The sequence below is a fragment of the Lepidothrix coronata genome, unplaced genomic scaffold (genome assembly GCF_001604755.1).
Source record: "Lepidothrix coronata isolate B3197 unplaced genomic scaffold, Lepidothrix_coronata-1.0 Scaffold22, whole genome shotgun sequence".
NCBI classification, from domain to species: Eukaryota; Metazoa; Chordata; class Aves; order Passeriformes; family Pipridae; genus Lepidothrix; species Lepidothrix coronata.
Window position 1 is genome coordinate 1,039,659 of NW_016690202.1, and position 19,869 is coordinate 1,059,527.

At 40.5% G+C, this 19,869-nt stretch overlaps 1 protein-coding gene across 1 annotated transcript in view; it reads left to right on the forward strand.

Annotated features, from left to right (window-relative positions):
- SERINC5 (serine incorporator 5) overlaps positions 1–18,221 on the forward strand; it is a 41,281-nt gene extending 23,060 nt beyond the window's left edge. Inside the window, exons 3-10 of the mRNA XM_017808071.1 lie at positions 1,839–1,932; positions 3,492–3,703; positions 4,487–4,582; positions 7,489–7,615; positions 9,211–9,277; positions 12,928–12,967; positions 13,631–13,778; positions 14,072–18,221. Of these exons, the coding sequence (XP_017663560.1) occupies positions 1,839–1,932; positions 3,492–3,703; positions 4,487–4,582; positions 7,489–7,615; positions 9,211–9,277; positions 12,928–12,967; positions 13,631–13,778; positions 14,072–14,219 (932 nt within the window). The 3' untranslated portion in view covers positions 14,220–18,221. The remainder of the gene's footprint in view (positions 1–1,838; positions 1,933–3,491; positions 3,704–4,486; positions 4,583–7,488; positions 7,616–9,210; positions 9,278–12,927; positions 12,968–13,630; positions 13,779–14,071) is intronic.
- The last annotated feature ends 1,648 nt before the right edge of the window (positions 18,222–19,869 follow it).

Consider the following 19,869-nt stretch of genomic DNA (forward strand, 5'->3'; position numbering starts at 1 on the left):
TATGAGCACAGTACTCTGGGAAACTAAAGGTAAAAAGCACTGCAAGTGAATCACTGACAGGTATAATTCAGCTTCTTCCTCTTACTATTTGTTTGGTCGTGGCTCGGTTTGATGCCCCGAAGTGATGTCCCTATTCCTCTCCTCTGTGAATTTGTGGGATGGCTATATGTGCTTGTTGTTAGTACCTAAGGACACTGTTTGGATTAGAAAGATGTAGCAGTACAATGCTTTGTACTCATAAACAAGCAAGGCTGCCTGTCATCCTTACAAGTGACCCATTTCATGGTGAGAAGTCTTCAAGAACTGATGTGTTTACAGAAAAGGAGAAACAGAACTTTTTGTGCTGATTCTCAACAGCAGTCTAACCTAGTGTGAAGATACAGCATAACAAGATTTATTCCCCGTGCTATGTCTTGACATTTCACTCTAAAGCCATATTCTGCGCTTCCTGCTAAACTGTTCTCTAGTTAGTCTCTGAATTTGAGATTTACGGATGAGTTGAGAATTGTATGTTATTGTCTTCTCTTTTTTTTTTTTCCCCTCCTATCAAGAAACTTTCACTGTTGTTTGGTTTGGTTTGGGGTTTTGTTTGTTTGGTGTTGTTTGTTTGGGGGGCATTCTTCCTTATTGCTTATTTTTTCTTAAAAAACATGCAAGCACTAGGTTTGTATGGGCTGTAGTGTTAATTCCACAATGGCCATGCTAACCTTATCTGTCATGGATCCATTAAACATCCTGCAATATCCTGTGGCAGTGGGATATTCTGAGAGTCTGGCTACTTAATTATTTATTCTATTGGTGGTCTGCTTTTTCCTACTCCACTTCTTCCAAACACACATGCCACTTTGTTCTCTATTTTTTATGTACTTTTTTACAGGCTATCTTCTTCCATTTTTTTATATTGTATGTTCCAAGAATAGTGTGCTTGCTTGCTTTCAAATAATAAGTTTATGGTACAGGAAGAAAAAATAATCTCTGTGTGAATTGCTAATGGAAACATGCCCTGACCGTTCTCATCTTCACTTCACTGATACAAGCTTTTTTCAAAAAGAAAACACAATAGAAGGATGTGGCTGAATTTTGCTGATGCATTTCCTTCTTCACTGAAATCAGCTGCACACCTGGAGTAATTTATAGGCTATGCACTGCACAGAGTACAAGCTCTATATACAGCTAAACATTAAAATAGGTATCTGTATTTCCTCAGAGGCTTCTGATGTTGCACATAAGAGATCTGTTGTTCAAAGTACCCAAACAGCTACACAAATACAGTCTATGCAGATCAACAGTTAAGCAGTCAAACAACCTGTCTTAAAATTAGTCAGTGAATACAAAATGTTCTTTGGGAGTGGCTTGGAAAAGCATTTGTAAATACATAAACCCCACCTTTGTTTTTCCGTGGTGCTGTAATGTGGATTGGCAGAAATTTCCCTTTTTACTGCTGGGTTTCAGTACCTTGCAATTTCGGGGTTTAAATTCCTGTGCAATGCCTTCACACCACCTCCCTCCTGCCAGTCACAAATAAAGGTTTCAGTATTTTCTGTCTGAATATAGTAACTCATAGTCTCCACAAAAATTCTCTAGGTTAGAGAAACTCAATAGATGTCCTAATGTGATTGCATTGAAAGTGTAGCAGGTTGCAAGCTGAATTCATCAGGGAGCTTATCTTGAGTCAACTGAGCTGGCCTTTCATCTGAAATCTCTCATCTCTTCCTATGTCTGTGGGCTTCAGATATTCAAACCGCATTAACAGCTTCCCTACATTGAAAATAATTCCATTTTATCTCAAGGGAAAGGCAGCTGCAGTTTGACCTATTTTCTGCCTCTCTGCCTTGCAGCCTGGCGCTACGTAGGAGCAACAGGAGGGTGCCTTTTCATTGTCATTCAGCTCATCCTGCTGGTTGAGTTCGCACACAAATGGAATAAAAATTGGTATGTGTTGGGCAAGTAGTTATTTGCTTAAAATTCTGGTGCACTCCTGACCAATACCTTTCTCATAACAAAGAGTATAAAAGTATCATGGATGTAACTTTTGGAAGACACTTTCATGTCAATATTCATCTACTTTCTCCTCTCCCAGTGGAAATGTTCCTTGTTGTTCACTTCTACTCTGCTGATTTATTCTTTACCTCAATTGCTTGGCTTCCAGTTAAGTGTGTTGGGATGCAAAACTTCTCAGTTGAAGAAAGAAAGTTGGTTTATATTTTCTATGAAAATACACCTGCTAAGAAGTGGAGTGGTGCAAGAGAGTAAAACTGGATTTGCAAAATGTAATAGTGAAACTGCGTGCAATGATGTAAGCTGATAAATCCTGCTTTTTTTGCGTCAGCTTAATGCACATCAATTTTTTTTTCTCAGCATGAGAACTGCTATTTTCTCTTCAACTTCTTTCCTATCATCTAAATACACAAAATTCCATTACCAACTCACATATATCCCATTTGGGCACTGACTTAAGTATATTTACTATAACCTTCCAAGCCCTTAGCCTCTCATCAATTTAATATATTTAAATTGTCCTCCCACATATCTGCAGGAACTCCTGCCTCCGCCTTTCTGTCTCGCATTTCTTCCTCTACAAACTTTTGCAGTCCTTTCTTGTCCTAGTTAGGATACCAACTGCAAAGAAAGAGTTTTAACAAATCTTTAGGCTTTGTTAGATTCTTGTTTTTGGGGAGGTAGAGGTGAGAGCTCCTCATGCCACAAATATTTTTAGTGCTAATAACTGTAGCTGGTTTTTTGTGGATGAAAGATTTCCAGCAGCAGCATTTAACTTTAGCTCTCCCTACATTAGATATTCTTTTAAAATAAGTCATGTTTCAAAAAAACACCAGGAAAAAAACCAACAAACCAACAAACCTAAAAAGATTTTCCACACACCAAAAAATCGTGTCAAAACAACTCTTCTAGTTGCCACTCTTAAACCCTGGTGATCTTTGCAAGAAGTGTTTGGAAGGTAAAGAGGGGAAAACAAGATGGACCACGCTTTAGCTAAGGGAGACTATTGAGATAAACCCAAATGGAGATGAGGGGTTTTGAGTGAAAGGGTGCTAAAACTACCAAGGTAACTCAAGTGCAGAAGAGAGGCCATGCTAAGCAGTATGGCTCTGCTTTCTTTGTGTGGAGACCACCACTGGCTAGCTCAGCCTGGGACATTCCAAGTTGCCACTGAGGAAGTCCCTGAAGTACTGAGCTGAGATGTGCTTATGGGCTGATCGCAGAGACTAGGAGTTAGAGGTGTCAGTGCTGGGCTATAATTACAGAAAGGGCTGAGCGTGATTCTACAGATTATAAACACTGATGCTAAGGAACATTTCCCTTTGTTTCATGGGAGGAACCTGGCAAGGGTCTGTGTTGGTGTAGTGAGCACACATGCTTCAGGAAAATAAACATTGTCTTTCGTGTTTGAGGATATGAACTATTCAGCTATTAGAATTTTATGTTTGGGGGAAGGGAAGACAAAGATAAGGTGCTTGTTTCTCTCTCCCCAGGACTGCAGGTGCAAACCACAAGCAAGTGTGGAGCGGTTTGCTTGCCTTGGTCACTCTCATCTTGTACTCCATTGCTGTGGCAGCCCTGGTCCTCATGGCTCTCTTCTACACTCGCTCAGAGGGCTGCATGTACAACAAGGTCCTGATTGGAGTTAACGGGGGCCTGTGCCTCTTTGTGTCACTGGTGGCCATATCGCCCTGTGTCCAGAATCGTGAGTCCACTGACCTCTTCTCCTCCTGGATGTCTGGTATTGTTTCAGCTGTGTGCCTGGAGGCATGAGCCATGTCTGGGGAGGAAGTCTAATGATAGTTCAGAACTGGTGCTGCTCTTGACATTTTATCTACATTATGAAATACTGTTGCTGGTCATCAGCTGTACTGCTAAAACTATAGAGATGTGAGACATTTTGGGTATGCCATCAGGTAGTCATACTGTAAAGAAGGCTCATGCTCTGATGGCTGGTACTGTGTTGTGAAACTTACCTTGGTCTTGCAGTGCTAGCAGTTGAAGCTGTCAAACTCCTTCAGCACTATTTTACTGTTTACTTTTGACTACTTGTGTAGTTTGTAAAGTTTGGGCCTGGAGGAACTGACAGCAATATTTCATACTTTAGTGTATTTTATGTGTGCTGTTAGTATCTTGCATACATTGGACCTGAAAATGGTAGAGTGACTCTAACACAGATTTTACAGGCAAATAAAATTATTGTGGCAGCTGGTCAACAGCTTTTGAAAAGCTGGTGCTTTTGGCAAAAACAGAAGGGTGATTCTTTACTTACATGGGAATCTCTAATGCCTTTCTAAAAAAGCCAGCCGAGCTGGCTTTTTTCTCTTGGCAGGCCAGTGGAACTGTGTCCAAACTGCTTCAAACCCTTGTTTTCTGCTCTAAGTAAAAATAAAAGATACTGGCATGCTGTTCTTTGAAGGATACTAATTTCTTTTTCACTTTGTTAAACTGTCTACAAAAATAACTTATTTTCATCTTTCTTGTGAAGGTCAACCCCACTCTGGTTTGCTGCAGTCAGGAGTTATCAGCTGCTACGTCATGTACCTCACTTTCTCAGCACTATCCAGCAAGCCACCAGAAACTAGTAAGTTATCTGATACTTTATGTAAATTCTTTTAGACATGCCATGTACTAAAAGCAAGAATTTAGCAAACCTGAGATAAAAAATTTGGGGATATAGGAGTGCTGGGATATAGAAGTGTTGGTCTGTTCTGGCCTTCACAGAAGAAATTGCAAATACTACAAATATATCTGTGCAGCAGAGATACTGTGCAACTGGCACTCTCCATGTGCCTTAAATGGTTTGGTGTAGGGGAGCTTAACTTACCTTGCATGAGTTGCATCTGTTGCATCAGAGTAATTTCAACCTGTTTCCCATGAAAAAATTTCCCAAAGTCATGTAGTCTATTCCTCCTATGTCAAGTGCATGTTCTCATACAATAGGATATGACTCAACATGTAATGTGTTTGATCACATGATGGGAAAAGAGTTGGAACAAATTGCTCTTGAATGCCTCTGGAAGAAGCTGGGTGATCAGCTCCATCCAAAAGTTTACTAGGCCCAGTTAGTAGGTGCAGGCCATCAGAGTGGATATACTAAAATGACTTTTTTTCTTCTAGAAAAATTGTGCTAAAGTGTGCTAGATTACCTTAGCACTGGATTCCTAATGGAGAAAAAACTTGAGTACCACTCGTATTTTGTTTTGAGAGGAAACATTCAAATAAAGGACTTGGAATTACATTGCAGTAGAGATGACGCTGTTCTTCAGCAGATTTCCTGAACTCTACTTGCCTTCTAGCTTTTGGCATTCCAAGTCAGGAGTATGGAACTCCCTAGAGTTTGAAGGTCTTTACACTGTGAAACCACAGCAAGACTTCACAAGCACAACTTAAACTTTCCTTTACCCAGATAACTATCAGATTCACATATTTGGACTAGAAGCATTCTTTTCACTTAAAGAAGGCTTTTCTGGCTTGAATTAGTATTAAAACACCCTTCTTTATTATTGCTCAACTGTAAGTGTTGAATAGCTGAAACAACAATAACTAGAGGAAAATAAGTCAACTGGCAGGAAGCAAAAGTTTACACAGACACTTCCCAAGAAGAAAGGGGAGAGATGGGAAAAAATATCTCTGTCACACTTGTATAGGTATAGACACACACAAAAGTATTCTAGGGTTAAAAAGGAAAACCAGACAATATTTAGGTGTAAGATTTACTTACAGAGCTAAAGCAGTACTTTGAATGAATATAAAGTTGAATTTAGAAGGTGTTTGAATTACTCCTAAGTCTTGACACAGTGTAAAAAGAAAAAGAAGGGGAAGAAAGTATGTATGGAAAGAAATCATTGGCCTCGGGTTGTTTCATGCTTCTGACAAAGACTTAAGCGGTTAAATGAATCCTCTGATTCTTCTTGTATGTATTGCAAGTGTGGTTATTGCATTTGTATGCAATATTTGTATGCAAAGACTATGCATCATGCACACTCTCTTAGACCTCCTTGAATCAGATGCTCCTCCTTGTCTTCCCATGACTGAGAATTTTCATGGTTGTCATCTGCTCTCAGAGGTGCTCCATCCTCCCTTGATTGTGTGATAAGGACTCTCATACTGGCCTGTCAGCTTTTACAGTGGCATGTGCTAGAGAAAGTAGGGAATGCTGGCACTTTCTGTGGTGTCCCATGCCCTGTCACTGGTTTACCATGAACTTACCTAATGTTAAAGCATTACCCTCATTTGTGAAGAAAGGAATTTCCAAACTGTCCACCTTTCAAATTGGACACCTCGCATACAAGGCCTGAAGAAAATACAGGCTTGCAAGTATTTGCAACACCCAAAAAGAGTTGCAAATGTCTTTAGAAAGAATGGGCAAACAAAATGTTATGTCTCTTGAATCTGTGCTTATTATAATGTGCCTTAGCTTTTTAGTGCCAGACATCACTAAAATGCCTGCTAAACAGTGGGCCTGCCTTGCTGCAGATGTGTCCCTGATGGATATAGGTGGGGGAATCTGCACATCTCTGGCCAAGGTATTTCATACAGACTGGTTATCCTCTTCTTTTGCTCTCAACTCCACACTGTCCTCTCTGTGTCCTGATAAAGCTGTTTGTCCAGCACTGCAGGGCCATGCAAAATCCTCCCCCGCTGGGTCAGGGAACTGACTGAGTTTATTTTTAACCTGGATGTAGCCCTTACTGCATTTTTCCCTCTGCCCCTACCAACAGTTGTGCTGTCTCAATGGGAATGCATTGTGGCTGCTGGAAAGTAAAAGGAGATGCCATAAGCAGCATTGACTCAAAAACCTCTTGATTTGAGATAAGGTGCAGCTGTAATCTCTTTGGGATAATGCTGCAGGCTACTCTCTGCCTTTCCTTATTCCAGGAAGATATCAAAATGCCAGATGCAACTTGGAACATCAAGGACTGAAGTGGTTTCATGTCAGGGATCTAGAAGTAGGATTTGATTAGGTGCCGAGAAAAGATATTGCCTAAACTGGTGCACCTTTTTTCCCTTGGTCTTCTGTATATCCCTCTGAGAACAGGGCTACTACTGACCACCTTTTTTCACTCTGTGTGAATTTCATAGTTGTCCTCAAGGCACCCTTTCTGTCAAAAAAACTTCTGGTCTCAGGTCTGTACTATCTTGGTCTTATATGGCTGTGGAGTGTTGGCAGACCTCCAGTTTCTAATTTCTTACTTCATAAAATGTGTTTTCTCCTTTTTAGTCTGCTATGGTCAAATAGGAAATTTTAGTACCCTAGTAAGTTGCATTTTTGTTTTGCCTGAAACACAGAGTCTGCCAGATCAGCTTTACAGATTTTTTTTCTGTATGATCTTTTTTAAAAGAGAGATAGAAACAACTGAAATGTACCTACCCTGTATCTGAAATAATAAAAATATTTCATTAAAAACTGCCAGTCTGAAGATTACTTTGAAATGCAGTGAAATGATCTTTGCAAACTATTCTTTCTGTTTGATCTGTTTTGTGAAGTCCTGGATGAAAACCATCGGAATATCACAATCTGTGTACCTGAATTCAGTCAAGGCCTGCATAGAGATGAAAACCTGGTTACTGGCTTGGGTACTACGATTTTGTTTGGCTGCATTTTATATTCTTGGTAAGTCTGAGGGTTTGCGGCTGCCTCACTGTAAATACAATGTTGTGGTCCAAACAGCGAAGGCTTGTAGCAGAGCTCATGCAAAATCGCAGAGAGATATAGCATAGAGCTGAACTGGAAAGTTAGTATTCTCTTCAGTTTCAGAATTGCAGATGTTTTAGCCAAAAGCGTTCTACAAGATAATACAACTTTTGAAACAAATATATCTCATTAAAAATCAAATAGAGCAATTTACATCTAGAAATGGAGGGAAAAAATTTTCACCTGTCCTTCATCCCAGGGTTCTTTGATCCTCTCTTTACGCTTCCGTAAGAAAAGCTCTATGCAGTTATATCCACCTAAAAAATCTACCTGAAATTTTTGTAGCCTCCTTGCAGAGGCTATGACAGTTCTTGGGGGTTTTTAAAACAAACAAACTGTTTGGGAGGGTTTAGGGCTTCCTTGGATAAGTGATGAGCACAGTATTGCCATCAAGATTTGCCAGAGATCTGCTCTAAAAAAAACCCCTCTTTGTGCCAATGTATCTTTGATGCTAACCTTGTATTACTGCAGCTCACATCAGTAAATTAAGTCATGCTCTGGGACGGGAAGTTGCTGATGACTGAAAGGTGATATATCTTGTGTTTTGGCTGTTTAACTTGCCTGGAGACAGGGGCTGTCTGCTGCAGGTTTTTGAGCAAATTCTGCTTCTGAATCAGTCCACTTCAGAGTTCACATACTGAAACTCCTTCATAATTTTGAAGTGAAAACAAGAGACTTACTCTTCTGTTATCAAATGTGCATATGTCTTCTGTTTAACTCTGATATAAAATAAATGGATATCATGTACCATGGATCTAGTTCATGGTAGAAGAGCATTTCCAGTGCCTCAGGGAGGTGTTTCAAGAATGCAGACAATATTCATGTAGCCTGCCTCTGAAGTGTACCATGCAGCTGGGGAAATAAGAAGGCCTTCAAGGGGAGTGTTTTTGAAGCATTGCTTACCAAGGCTCAGCGTGTACAGTAAAGCATTACACACCCTAAAAGGGTAAGACTGCAAGAAATGTTTCCTATCAAAAGAAACTAGAAAGGATTCCCCCCAGTGTCATGGTTTGACAACTACAGCCATGCAAGAAAGTGATTTCTAGGAACTGGTACACTGACAACAGTTACTATAATTTACTTTTGAAAACTGACTGCTGCCAGAGACCTGCGAGTTCGCTGGCAAAGCCTCTACAGAAATGCTGAGCCAAAGTGATGGCTGTGAACTGAGTATAAAAGCATTGGTTGTGCACAGCAGAGGAGATCTCTTCTGACTTACAAATTGGAGTGCTAAGATGTTTGGTGCTGTCTGGTGGTGAATTCACCACCTTTCAGGAGTGATCTAATTTTAAACTCATGATACAGAATAAATTGGCCAGTGGCCATCTGCCAGGCTGGTTTGTACTAGTGCAGAACAAACTTGTTATGTACTTAGTGCTTTGTGATAGCATCCAGGCAAATGCTTAGCTTAGACATTGGAATAGGCTATTTATGTTTGCTGTGATGTTGAAAAGTAACCCTGTTGGGGTTAGAGTTATGCCCAGGAGATTGACACTAACTTCTTTTCCTCCTAGTTTGACCTCAACAACACGATCAAGTTCAGAGGCACTGAGAGGAATATATGCAACAGCTGAAACTGAAGTGAGTTCTTACTACTTCCCACAGGATTTCTGTGCAGACTTTCTCCTCTGCTTTTCTTGTTGTTTTTATGGCCAGTAATCTGTAATTAGGTGTAAACAGAAGCTTGTTTGTGCTATATGCCTCTGCACATTGGCCCTTCTGTAGCTCTTGCTGGTTTGGTAGAGTTGCCTTTATGTAATGAAATAATTTGCTGCTCTTGAAGTTTATTCAACATCCTGCAGACTTCCTGTGAATCTTGTGCTTCCCATGAGCTCATGCCCTCTCATTTAAAGGACAAGTGTGCTGGAAAGCTATCAGTAAAAGAAGTGGAGGCATTCTTGAGCGTTTTCAGTCCTGATTGCCTTTGTTCTCATACCAACTGATTATGATCCCAACTACTTACCTCATTTTTATTTCCACACATAAGTACTTCCTTTCTTTTTGCCTATAACTTCATCTCTGGTGACATTTCCCATTCCTGTTTCAGCTGTACAGGTCTTTTCATTCCACCTGCCTGTTTGTTTGGCCTCCTTATCCTGAGAACACCCAGAAAACACTAGAAAATGAGTGGGGTTTTGCTGAGTAACAGTCACCCCTTACTTAGGCTTGGAAGTGTCGCTCTTCAAATGTATGTGTGTGTTTGGAAGATGAATCTCTCCCCCTAGCTCTCTCTGCATTCTGCAGTTTTAACTTCTCTTTTTCAAATCTTTAATGAAAGTGTTTGTGAGAATTCAAAAATGCAGAAGTATCTGCTGAGGCACCTGGTGTTTGCAGTAGCTGGGCATAGGGAAGCAAAATACATTTCACTGTGGGGGTGTCACACAGTGCCAGGGGAGCTTACTTTGGCAGGATGCTGCAGCTGGACAGGGTGCTGGTACAAGACCCAGCCCTTGCAGGAGGGCAGCCTACCAACTGGCTGGGCACTGACCACCGAGACCTGGCTCAGTCTGTCTCAAACAAGTCCAGACAGGACTTGTGCCATGCTGCCCTGTGCTGAGGGATGGGACAGGGAGCACCGGAGAGAAAACAGATGCCCTTCACACCCATGCACCTTCTTTGCCCACCTTACACCGTAAGAGGTCTTGTCCAGAGGGTGTGCGTCTGTGCCCTGTGGAAGGAGCAGTGGGAAGGCTGGGGGCCTCATTGTGGGATGTGGCCCCTCATTGGGAAGGTCCATCTGTCTGCCATAGTACTTGCCCACAGGATTAGTTCCAGACTGTTGCATATTAAAGAGCCGGACAAGAGCCACTGAATGTAAATATAAAGAAATGACGGATGAAGAGTAATTAATTGCACTCTGATTGCCTTCCCTGTGGCAAAAGGCCTTTGTCTCTCAGCCCAGAGTGAACACGCAGCTCTACAATTGTTGCTGCTGTACAGAGAGTCTGTCAGTGTCTGTGCTGGAGGCAGCTGAGCGTGTACAAGGGGCTGGGGGGTGTGTGCCAGTGTTGCTAATTTCATCACTCTGTGCCAGGACTTAATTACAATTGATTAAAATGTTTGAGGGAACCCAACCCTTGCTGCAGAATGTGAGTGCAATCCCAGGGTAGCTCAGGCTGGCAGTGTAGGTGAGGCTTGGCACAGAGTAGAAAAAGATACAGAATGAGGGGTTTGCTTAAACTCTCAGACAGTCTCTTGAAAAAGAATGAGCTTTTTGGCTTCTCGTGAGTTATGAACCCAATGAGTGCAGGTAATAGGAATATGCAAGGTAAAACTGCCACTTGATGTTTCTGCTGGACAATTTACCTTAAAGACCTGCCATCTGTTCTCTGGGAAAGCATGCAACTGGCCATTTGACAAATGAGAGAAATTAGAACACAAACTTTAGAATAGCAAGGGTAAATATTCATTCATGCACGTGAGGTGTCCCAGCCAACTTGGAGCACCCCAAATGTGGTTTTACACAGGGTTCTTATACCCTTCAAGCATTCAGGTACAGCGTGATTTGACTAATCACTAGCACACACACCATCTAATATAATTATCTAATTATAGTAAAACTCTGCAAAGCAACTGTATTTCTGCAGCATTCTTGCCTCTTATCTGTTGATCCAGACATCCTTGAAGTCAGTCTTGAGATAGTTACTTATCTATGATACTGGTATGGTTTCAAAGATGTTTTAGGGAGACTAGAATTGTGGCCTTATCTTTGCTGTTCAGGGGTATCTTTTATCCTTCAGAGACAGCTGTGAGCTTCCAAGAAGCAAAGTCCTTATTTCTGAGGCTGGACTGTTCTTTGGTTTGTTTTACTTAAGCATGAACAATACCAAAGTGTCCAGTAAAATTCCAGTACCTCACTACATTGCACTGTATAATGTGAACTAATGTAAGTAAACAAAGTTAATAGACTTCCTTACTATAAAGACTGACTGGTATAATAGTTAGGGAATTGAATTTTCCTAATAGAGTTCATTGTCTTAATCAGACCACAAGCAAAATAAATCCCGGAGAAGGATTTTATCAGAATAAATAACACTGGTGATGCACTACAGATAATGCTGGCTTGTACTGTGGCCTGGTGCAGAAAATACTTATATATTTATAAGTATTTCTGCAGTTGTGATTTCTAACCCATGCATCTGTTGTGACCCGCCTCAGAAAGGGGGGGAGTGGAGTAACCTAGGTTCTTATATTAATAAGTCCCTCGGGGTGGATTAGAATGAAATGGCACTGAATAATCGGTGTTTGAAAACATATATATGTAGGGTTTATTTTAGAACAATTTTGTTTCAAAGGTAAACAGGTATGTTGCTATTTTGGGTGTTATTATCTATATCATCTATAGTAATATGGTATAAAGATAGCCTTTAGGGGAAATGCATAAGGGAGAAAAAGGGAAAGACAGGATAAGGGTAAGGGAGAGTCAGGGAAAGAAAATATGAGAGTGCAAAAATGTGTATAGTCACTGCCCACGAGGTCCAGCAATGAAACTTGGTAGTTGCAGCTTCCATGTCTGTCAGTTGAAGTGGTGGCCTTGATCCGCTGGGGGTGGGGGAGGGAAGCCCACACTCTCCAAGAAGTTATGAGTTATTATATTCATGGACAGTGTCACGGGCCATGCCACAAGCCTCCAACGTCTCCTGGGCCTGCGCAGAGTTCCTGTGAGGGGCACATAAAAGGGTTTTTCCCGCCTTTCAGGATTGGCGGAGGGATGGGCTTTGATGGGCCAACAACCACCTCTTCCCAGCCTGCAGAAGTCCCCTGGTGACCCTAGAATGCATAAATCGTTAATCGTTTCAGTCTCTGACAGCATCAGAGTTTTAAAAGTTCCTTATACTTTCATCTTAGTAAAGAAATTTCCTAAAAGGAACTTGTATGCAGATCTGAAGAGGTAAGCCCCTAAATACGAATGTACTTTACCATAGCTTTTCTACCATTTTGTCGTAATTATTTGCTCCTTTATTGGACCCAAAGTTATGTAGAAAAGATAGAGTAATTCTTAAAGAATGTCTCATTTCTTTAAATTTACTGAGTAGGTTTTTCTGAAGCTTAGAAACTGTTGTTGTGAACTACTGGGCAAATCCTAATTTGAGTTTTTTGCTGGTTGGAAATACAAACCAGACTTCTCTAAATTAATGTCTGCAGCGTAGACACAACAGACCTTCCTTCCCCAACTGTTCTGCTTTGCTGTAGCACAGATTCTTACCTTCTTCCTGTTGTCTGTTCCACAGGTAGCTCGATGCTGCTTTTGCTGTGTACCTGATGGAGATGGTAATTATGTTTTCACTGCAAAATGTACCTTATTTGTGGCTTTTAGGCCAAAGCTAAGAAAGTAAGGACGCAGCTGTGGATGGAGAGCTGCTCATATTCTGTAGCATATCAAACAGAAGCAGATGAATTGCTCAAAGTTAGGCTACAGAGGGAAGCTAGAGATGTCACAACACCATTTTAAAAACACTAGGCTAGTTATTAATTCTTTAAACTGCAACATACAAAGAGTAATCTCTGTTCTTTGCATGCCTGTGGGTGTGACTGCTTGCTAGATTTTTGGCTCAGCAGCTCTGGGGGGACTGCAGTTTGGTAGTGAGATAAGAAGGGAGTGTCCTTTTTGCAGACCTGGTACAATCAAGGTTATCAGCATGGACTTGCCAGAAAAATATCATACAGGTAGAGCAATTTAAATGCTCCCAATGCTCAAAAAGTACTCAGTAGGCCAGGAAGCTGCTACAAGGCAGGATTTCAGTGTTGGTCTGGTTTTTCACTGAGGGTTTAGGCCCATAACTTGAGGGCAAGGAAATGTTCAAGTGTAGGCTCTGTATCAGTTACACTTTCCTAAATCACACTGTAGATGATTTGTGGTGTTCTTTGTGAACAGCTGCTGTTTTCAGTACTCATTACATTTGCAAAAACTTTCTTGTTTCCTGTCTCTTACAGCTGATGCTGAAGATCACATTGAAAAAAGAGGAGGCCAGACTGTGGTTTATGATGAGAAGAAAGGCACAGTGTACAGTTATGCCTACTTTCACTTTGTTTTCTTCCTGGCTTCGCTCTACGTGATGATGACAGTAACTCATTGGTTCCAGTAAGTGTATTTCTTTAAAGTTGAGTAATTAATGTCTCTGCGTTGAGAGAAGATATGTGAACAGGAGGTTCTGCTATTAGGGTGTCTTCTCTGTTTATGTTAGAAGCTTGAAGAGACATCACAAGTCTTTCCCGGGCATTCTTGAGCCAGATCTTGTTCTATAAAGGGCGCTCTCCCTTGCTTCCTGTATGAGTTAACCTAGTTAACGTCTCTGACCCACTTCAAAAAGTAGTGGATTCTGCAGTCTGATATATGAATAGTGTGTTTACTGCTTTTTTATTTCTCTTTAACAGTTATGAAAGTGCTCAGATTGAAAAATTCTTCAGTGGAACCTGGTCCATCTTCTGGATTAAGATGGTCTCCTGTTGGGTTTGTGTCTGTCTGTACTTATGGACTCTTATTGCTCCACTCTGTTGCCCAACCAGAGAGTTCTCAGTGTGAGCAGTCAAAAGGTCATTCTAAGTTTTCCTCTGGTTTGGGGTTTGGGGTTTTTTTTCGTGTTTGTTTGGGTTTTTTGGTGGGTTTGTTTTTATTTTGTTGTTTTGGTTTTTTTTGGAATGAGGAAACACATATCCCATTTATCATAACATACCAGCTAGTATCTTTTCAGTCAGACTAAATGAATGATTGAAGACGTTTTTTACCTTTTTTATTATCATGAACAAGCATTGCCCAAGGGAACAAATCTGTTCCAGAACTTTATAATGCTCGTGTGGTATGTAGGAAACACAATTCTTGCATGAACTGGAATAAGTGAAGTGCTTTTCAAATAACTGACAATCTTTCTCTGGCTTCATTGACAAGAAAAGCGAAAATCGTGGTGCAGATGTATCTTCTTTCTTCCTGTAAATGTTGGGTATCTTCTAGCAAATATGCATTCCTTTTTATACTTTTTCATTAACTACATCTTTTACAGTTTGCAGTGATGATTTGGAATGCTGTTTTGTACAGCATATAATTCTTGTAAGTAGTATGCAGATTTTTTTTTCCAAAAACATATCTAAATACTTCAGCAGAAGTAAGAGAATATATAAGAATTTGACTGCCAAAGCATCTACTAAAAATTGTTTATCAACATATTAAATATATTAAGTTATTGTACACCTAGATTGATAAAGGAATCTACCAATGATAGTATTTATTCTATTATAATTTTAAAAGGCACCTGGGTATTATATGCAATTTATATCTAGTCCAGTTATTAACTGGAGGGGAGTCATACACACAAATTCTCATTTTGCCCAAATTTGCTTTGCCAGATCATTTAAAAGTTGAGTGTACTGCATGGGGATTTAAGATACGGTACATTCTTTATTCACAATGTTTGCTGTTGAGAAAATGCTAATTACAGGAGCACTGTCAGTTGCTGTTAAATTTAAAAGTAGGGTGCTTGCTTACGTTTCTACCCTGCTGTTTCAGCTTGTGTCTAAAGATCTCCCAGGATCTTCAGTTCTGTTTCCATGACTAATTTTATAATATTGGTTGGAAAAGGACTATAGTGTGTCATCTTCCTTTTCTCCCTGTGTGTTGGTTGGAAAGTATTTTTTCTAACTGCTATATTTTTATACTCCTCTGTTGATATTAATTTTGCTGTTGGGATGGGAGTTAGCCAACCCATGTTTTAACAGAGACAAAACTTCCTTTGGAGAACTCCTATTCCAAGCAGTGGAATCAGAGTAAGCAGTCATTAAAACATAAATATAACGAGGAACTGCCTTAGTACAAATGACAATATTAAACACTACCTTGTCACCCTTTTTTTGCTCTAAGCAGATGATTTGGTGGTAGAACAACAGCTCAAATGCCCTAAATGCTGAATAAGGTTGAACTCACATAGTTATCTACATTCCGGTTGGATGAATTTATGACTTATGCTAGTCCCAGAGATTTTGTCTTCTCTCCCTCTACATATATATATATATATACATACACCCCCATATAGTGTGAAGTATGCAGGATAAAAACAAAATTAACCAATTTAGCAGTTTCTCTTTTTTGTTTTTTAATATGATTGAGCCTTAAATCTTCACCCAATGCTTTCTGCAAAACAAAGAAAAGCACAGCATAGGGGCCTATGAGGTGGCAAAAAGATTTGCATGCCTTAGTTCTTCTGTTGCAATAACTGATGGCTAATGTACACCTGGTGAGTAATCTTAATATAGTGCATCTCAGTTCTGCCCTTGTTTTCATTACCATTTTTAGCTACCTTGTTGCTATGGTGTACCAGATCTTCTGTCCTGCTTGGAGCATTCTAGGGGTGCGATCTTCCCCACCCTGTGCACTGTTGCCTGAAACAAAATCTACAGATCTGCAGTCCTGTATACTTATACCACCTAGCCCTGTGATTAGAGTCTCAAAATACATCTATCATGAGATCTAAGGGAAGGAGTTTGTCCAGCAGTGACTGTCTCGGTGCTCTTCTCCTTGTTTGCACCAATAGTTAAAAAAAGGCAGTTAAATCTTGGCTCTGACATTAGTCAGAAAAGCAACAAATAGCTCTGGAGAGGGAGGCAGGTTTTTCCCTTTCCCTTTGCTTCTGCTGGGAGATTCTGATCCTGCCAAGAGCTCTGCTAGCATGGAGACCTGTCAGTATATCTCTGTCTGCATTTGGAGTCTTGCTATGGAGATCCTTCTGCAGCAGAAAAAGGCCTTTGTTAATGCATTTTCAATCTAGAAGCATTTATCTGTCCCATCTCTAAGATAAGAGCTTATGGGCTGTGTAATGACAACTAACAGTTGTCCCACCTACCTCATAGCAGCTATTCTGATAAACAATCTTGATCCAGTGCTAGAGTTGTGTGCTGCAACTGAGATAGTCCAGGCTCCTCTTCCTCCTGCCTTGGCTGGTCCCTAGAGGCTTGCAGGATTTGCCTTCTAGTGCAATATCTGTTGTACTATGAGAAACTGACCTTTTTTTTTTTTAAATTAGCCATGTTTTTTGTAATAGAACAATCAGGGCAAGGAGTTTTAGAGAAGAAGGCATGCACTATGTCAAGTTATAAGGCACAGAATGGTAAGTGTTCTCTGGTTCTGATAGCAGGCATCCCAGTCACAAATATAGATGATCTTAATACATATCTTGACCAATGGATGTTCTTAATTATTTATGAAAATTCTTATTTTATGTAGTACCTACATAAGGACTTTCTGCTCCTCCTTGTGCTCTTTTTTTCTATAGTTTGTCTTTAAGGAAATAGGTTTTGCACAGAGGAAACAAGACTGTAAACAGAAAGTCCGCAGTGAGGCATGAGTCGATTCTTACCCAGCACTCACCTCACCGAGCTTCTCCTTCCTCCTTACCGTCTACCAGCTATTGATCTTAAGCATCTAGATCTGCAGGTATACGTAGGGTGAGAATGGGGCAGTGTCTGATTACACAGTTTTGTCTGCTACTGAGCAAATGTTGAGAGAAAAAAACCCCAAAAATAATTTTGAGAGCCTGTGTGTCCAGGTTGTTGCCCCAGATCCAACGATGGAGTTCCAGGCCTTTCTAAGTAATTGGTAACTAGTGGACCTGGGTGTGCAAAGCCTCTACTTCCTCATCAAGGCAAGACTTCCTGCTGGCCAGGCAAATGTTGCAGCCTTAGCGGTTGCTGTAAAATCTGTACTGTGAACTTCCATGTGCAACTACTTAATAAAATCCTCAGCTCGGGTCAAGGATTCAAATGCCCAGTCCCTATATTCCAAACAGTTCATGCAAATGAAATTTTTAAAAAAACCTTTTCAAGAAGTGCCTTCATACCTACTGCTGTATGTAGCTAGTAATTCACGTGGCACTGAAACTGGACTGAGCCTGTGACTGGGTGATGCTGCCTCATACATTACACCAGTGTGTACAAGGCACAGTCAGACCCATGGTGCATGTGGAAGACCAAATAATCTGTGCTTGACAAACCTTTGGGGATAAGACTGCTTCGGGTATTACTGTGCAGTGGAAAAGTAACTGGGAGAACTCACAAGTAGCCTGATGCTTTTGTAAATAAACAAGTAGGTTTCGCTTACATTTATATTTAAACTGTAAACAGTTAACTTTCTCTCCCCATACCTGAAAGTGCAGGTGACTGCTCTTCTTGAGGCGGTTAGCTGCACCATGTCTATCCTGCCTTGTGCCACAATTATTGGGTGAATTTGTGTCCAGACGTAATTGGTGCAGCATTTCTGGCTCCTAGTGGTTTTGGACTCTGTGAAGAGAGGAAGCTTGCAAAGACAGGAAGACTAGAGAACATGTCCTGTGCTACATTTCCTCTAGTTAAATTTGAACTAATGCTATCGTTTAATAGACTCTCAGAGAAACAGACTGTGTTGGCAGTTGTTCTGCTAGGAAGGTGAAATGGTTTCACTGGCATTCTTCTACTGTTTCAAATTTACCATGATAAAGATTTTTGGGACCTGACTGCTGCACTATCATCTGAGACTGGAACAATTTTAGTTTTTCTCATGAAGGCAATGAAGAGCCACAACCATGATTGGTTCATTTTTGGTGTAAAATCAGTGGGGCAGACTCAGAGAGCAAGTCTCTAAGTCCAAGTAGCAGGTCTAACAAAACAAGACAATAAAACCACATCAGGGAAGTACAGAAAGCAGATGGTTATGCTTGCTTGCTGTTTGCCACCTAGTTCCTCAAAGTGTGCAGGCAGCCCTTGCAGCTGGATGCCGAGTAAGGAACTCCACTGCAATTACACATTGAAGGTATTATATGTTTGTGATAATCTTAGCTTTCTGCTTCAGGCACTTCCATGAGGTTCAAACAGCTTGTACATGCCCAGCTAATGTGATAGATCCTGTCAGGGTTGGGCCACTTTCCTATGAAATGTGTAATGCAGTGTTGCAGTATGCATAGTCCAGAGAGAGGGTTTACCCCCTTGCAGAATTATGAACACTGCATGTCTATTTATTTATTTATTTATTTTGTGGTTTAGCACCTTTTTACAAATCTATAAGCGCTTTGGTATATTATAAGCTGTGCATGTGTAACTGCTTTGTCAGCCACTGCTGCAGCCATTTCTGGGCTAGAACTATGCTATTAAAGAAGTAACCATTGCACTTACAAAACAGCTGCTTCTCTGTTTTTTACTGATGCATCAGGAAAATTTGGATACTCAAGATAGTGCTGCTTGTACTTTGGGTAGCAGCCCACAGATCAGCTGAACAGATCAGCAACAAAATAATTAACTGCTTTTAAAACATGCTATAAATATTTTATAAACTATAAAGTGTTAGGCTTTTCTCCTTAGTAAGTTGATGAAGCAAAATACCATAAGACTGTACCTATGTGGCTAGACAAATTGAGATTATCTGCAGCTAAAAATTTGCTCTCATTTTTCCTTCTGGGCTTTAGAAGCAATGTCTTTTGCTTGCAGGCTGTATCTTATTTTATTTGCCTTTTCTCCTTGGATTTGTTTTTTAAAGGTATTGCTAACCTGTTTCACTTCCAGACAATCTGCTGCCTGTCCAACGGGATGTCTTTGGTGTTAGGAACTAGCAAAGACCTCTTTGCCAGGTCTTACCAATCCTTTCCTTTTCATAGCAGGACAGCCTGCAGCATTGAAGGAAAGTCAATGATCGTAGTTTATGGATCAGTTTTCCCCTGTGAAAACTACTTCTTTGTTTTCTGAAGTGGCCTACAAGTTCTTGTCAGAGGGAAATACATAATCGGCACCAGGACATTTTACTTGTGTCTTCAGTTTCATAAACAGTAGTTAGAATTCAGTGTTTCATGTGACTGTACAAGGGAATGTACGGGGGTCAAGTGCTTCGAAAGCTTTGGCTTTTTGTACTCATAACAAGATATGTAGTTTGGGAACTGGTATGTCTCTGCATTTTCAACATCCTGATGGCAGAATGCCCAAGTGCTCCACAATGGGGATGCAGACACACTGTGCAGGGTTTGAAGTAGAAACTTTGAGAGACTGGCATGATGACTGCTTCCTAGTGCCCAAAGAAATTCTGTAGGTTTAAATCTTAAATCCTGTTTTGATTGGGTTTTTTATCAAACCTGGATTTGATTAATTTCACACCTGTTCGTTAATGTTGTTTTTAAAAAGTTGGAATTTATTTCTGATAGAAGCCACATTGACTTCCCTCCCTGTTT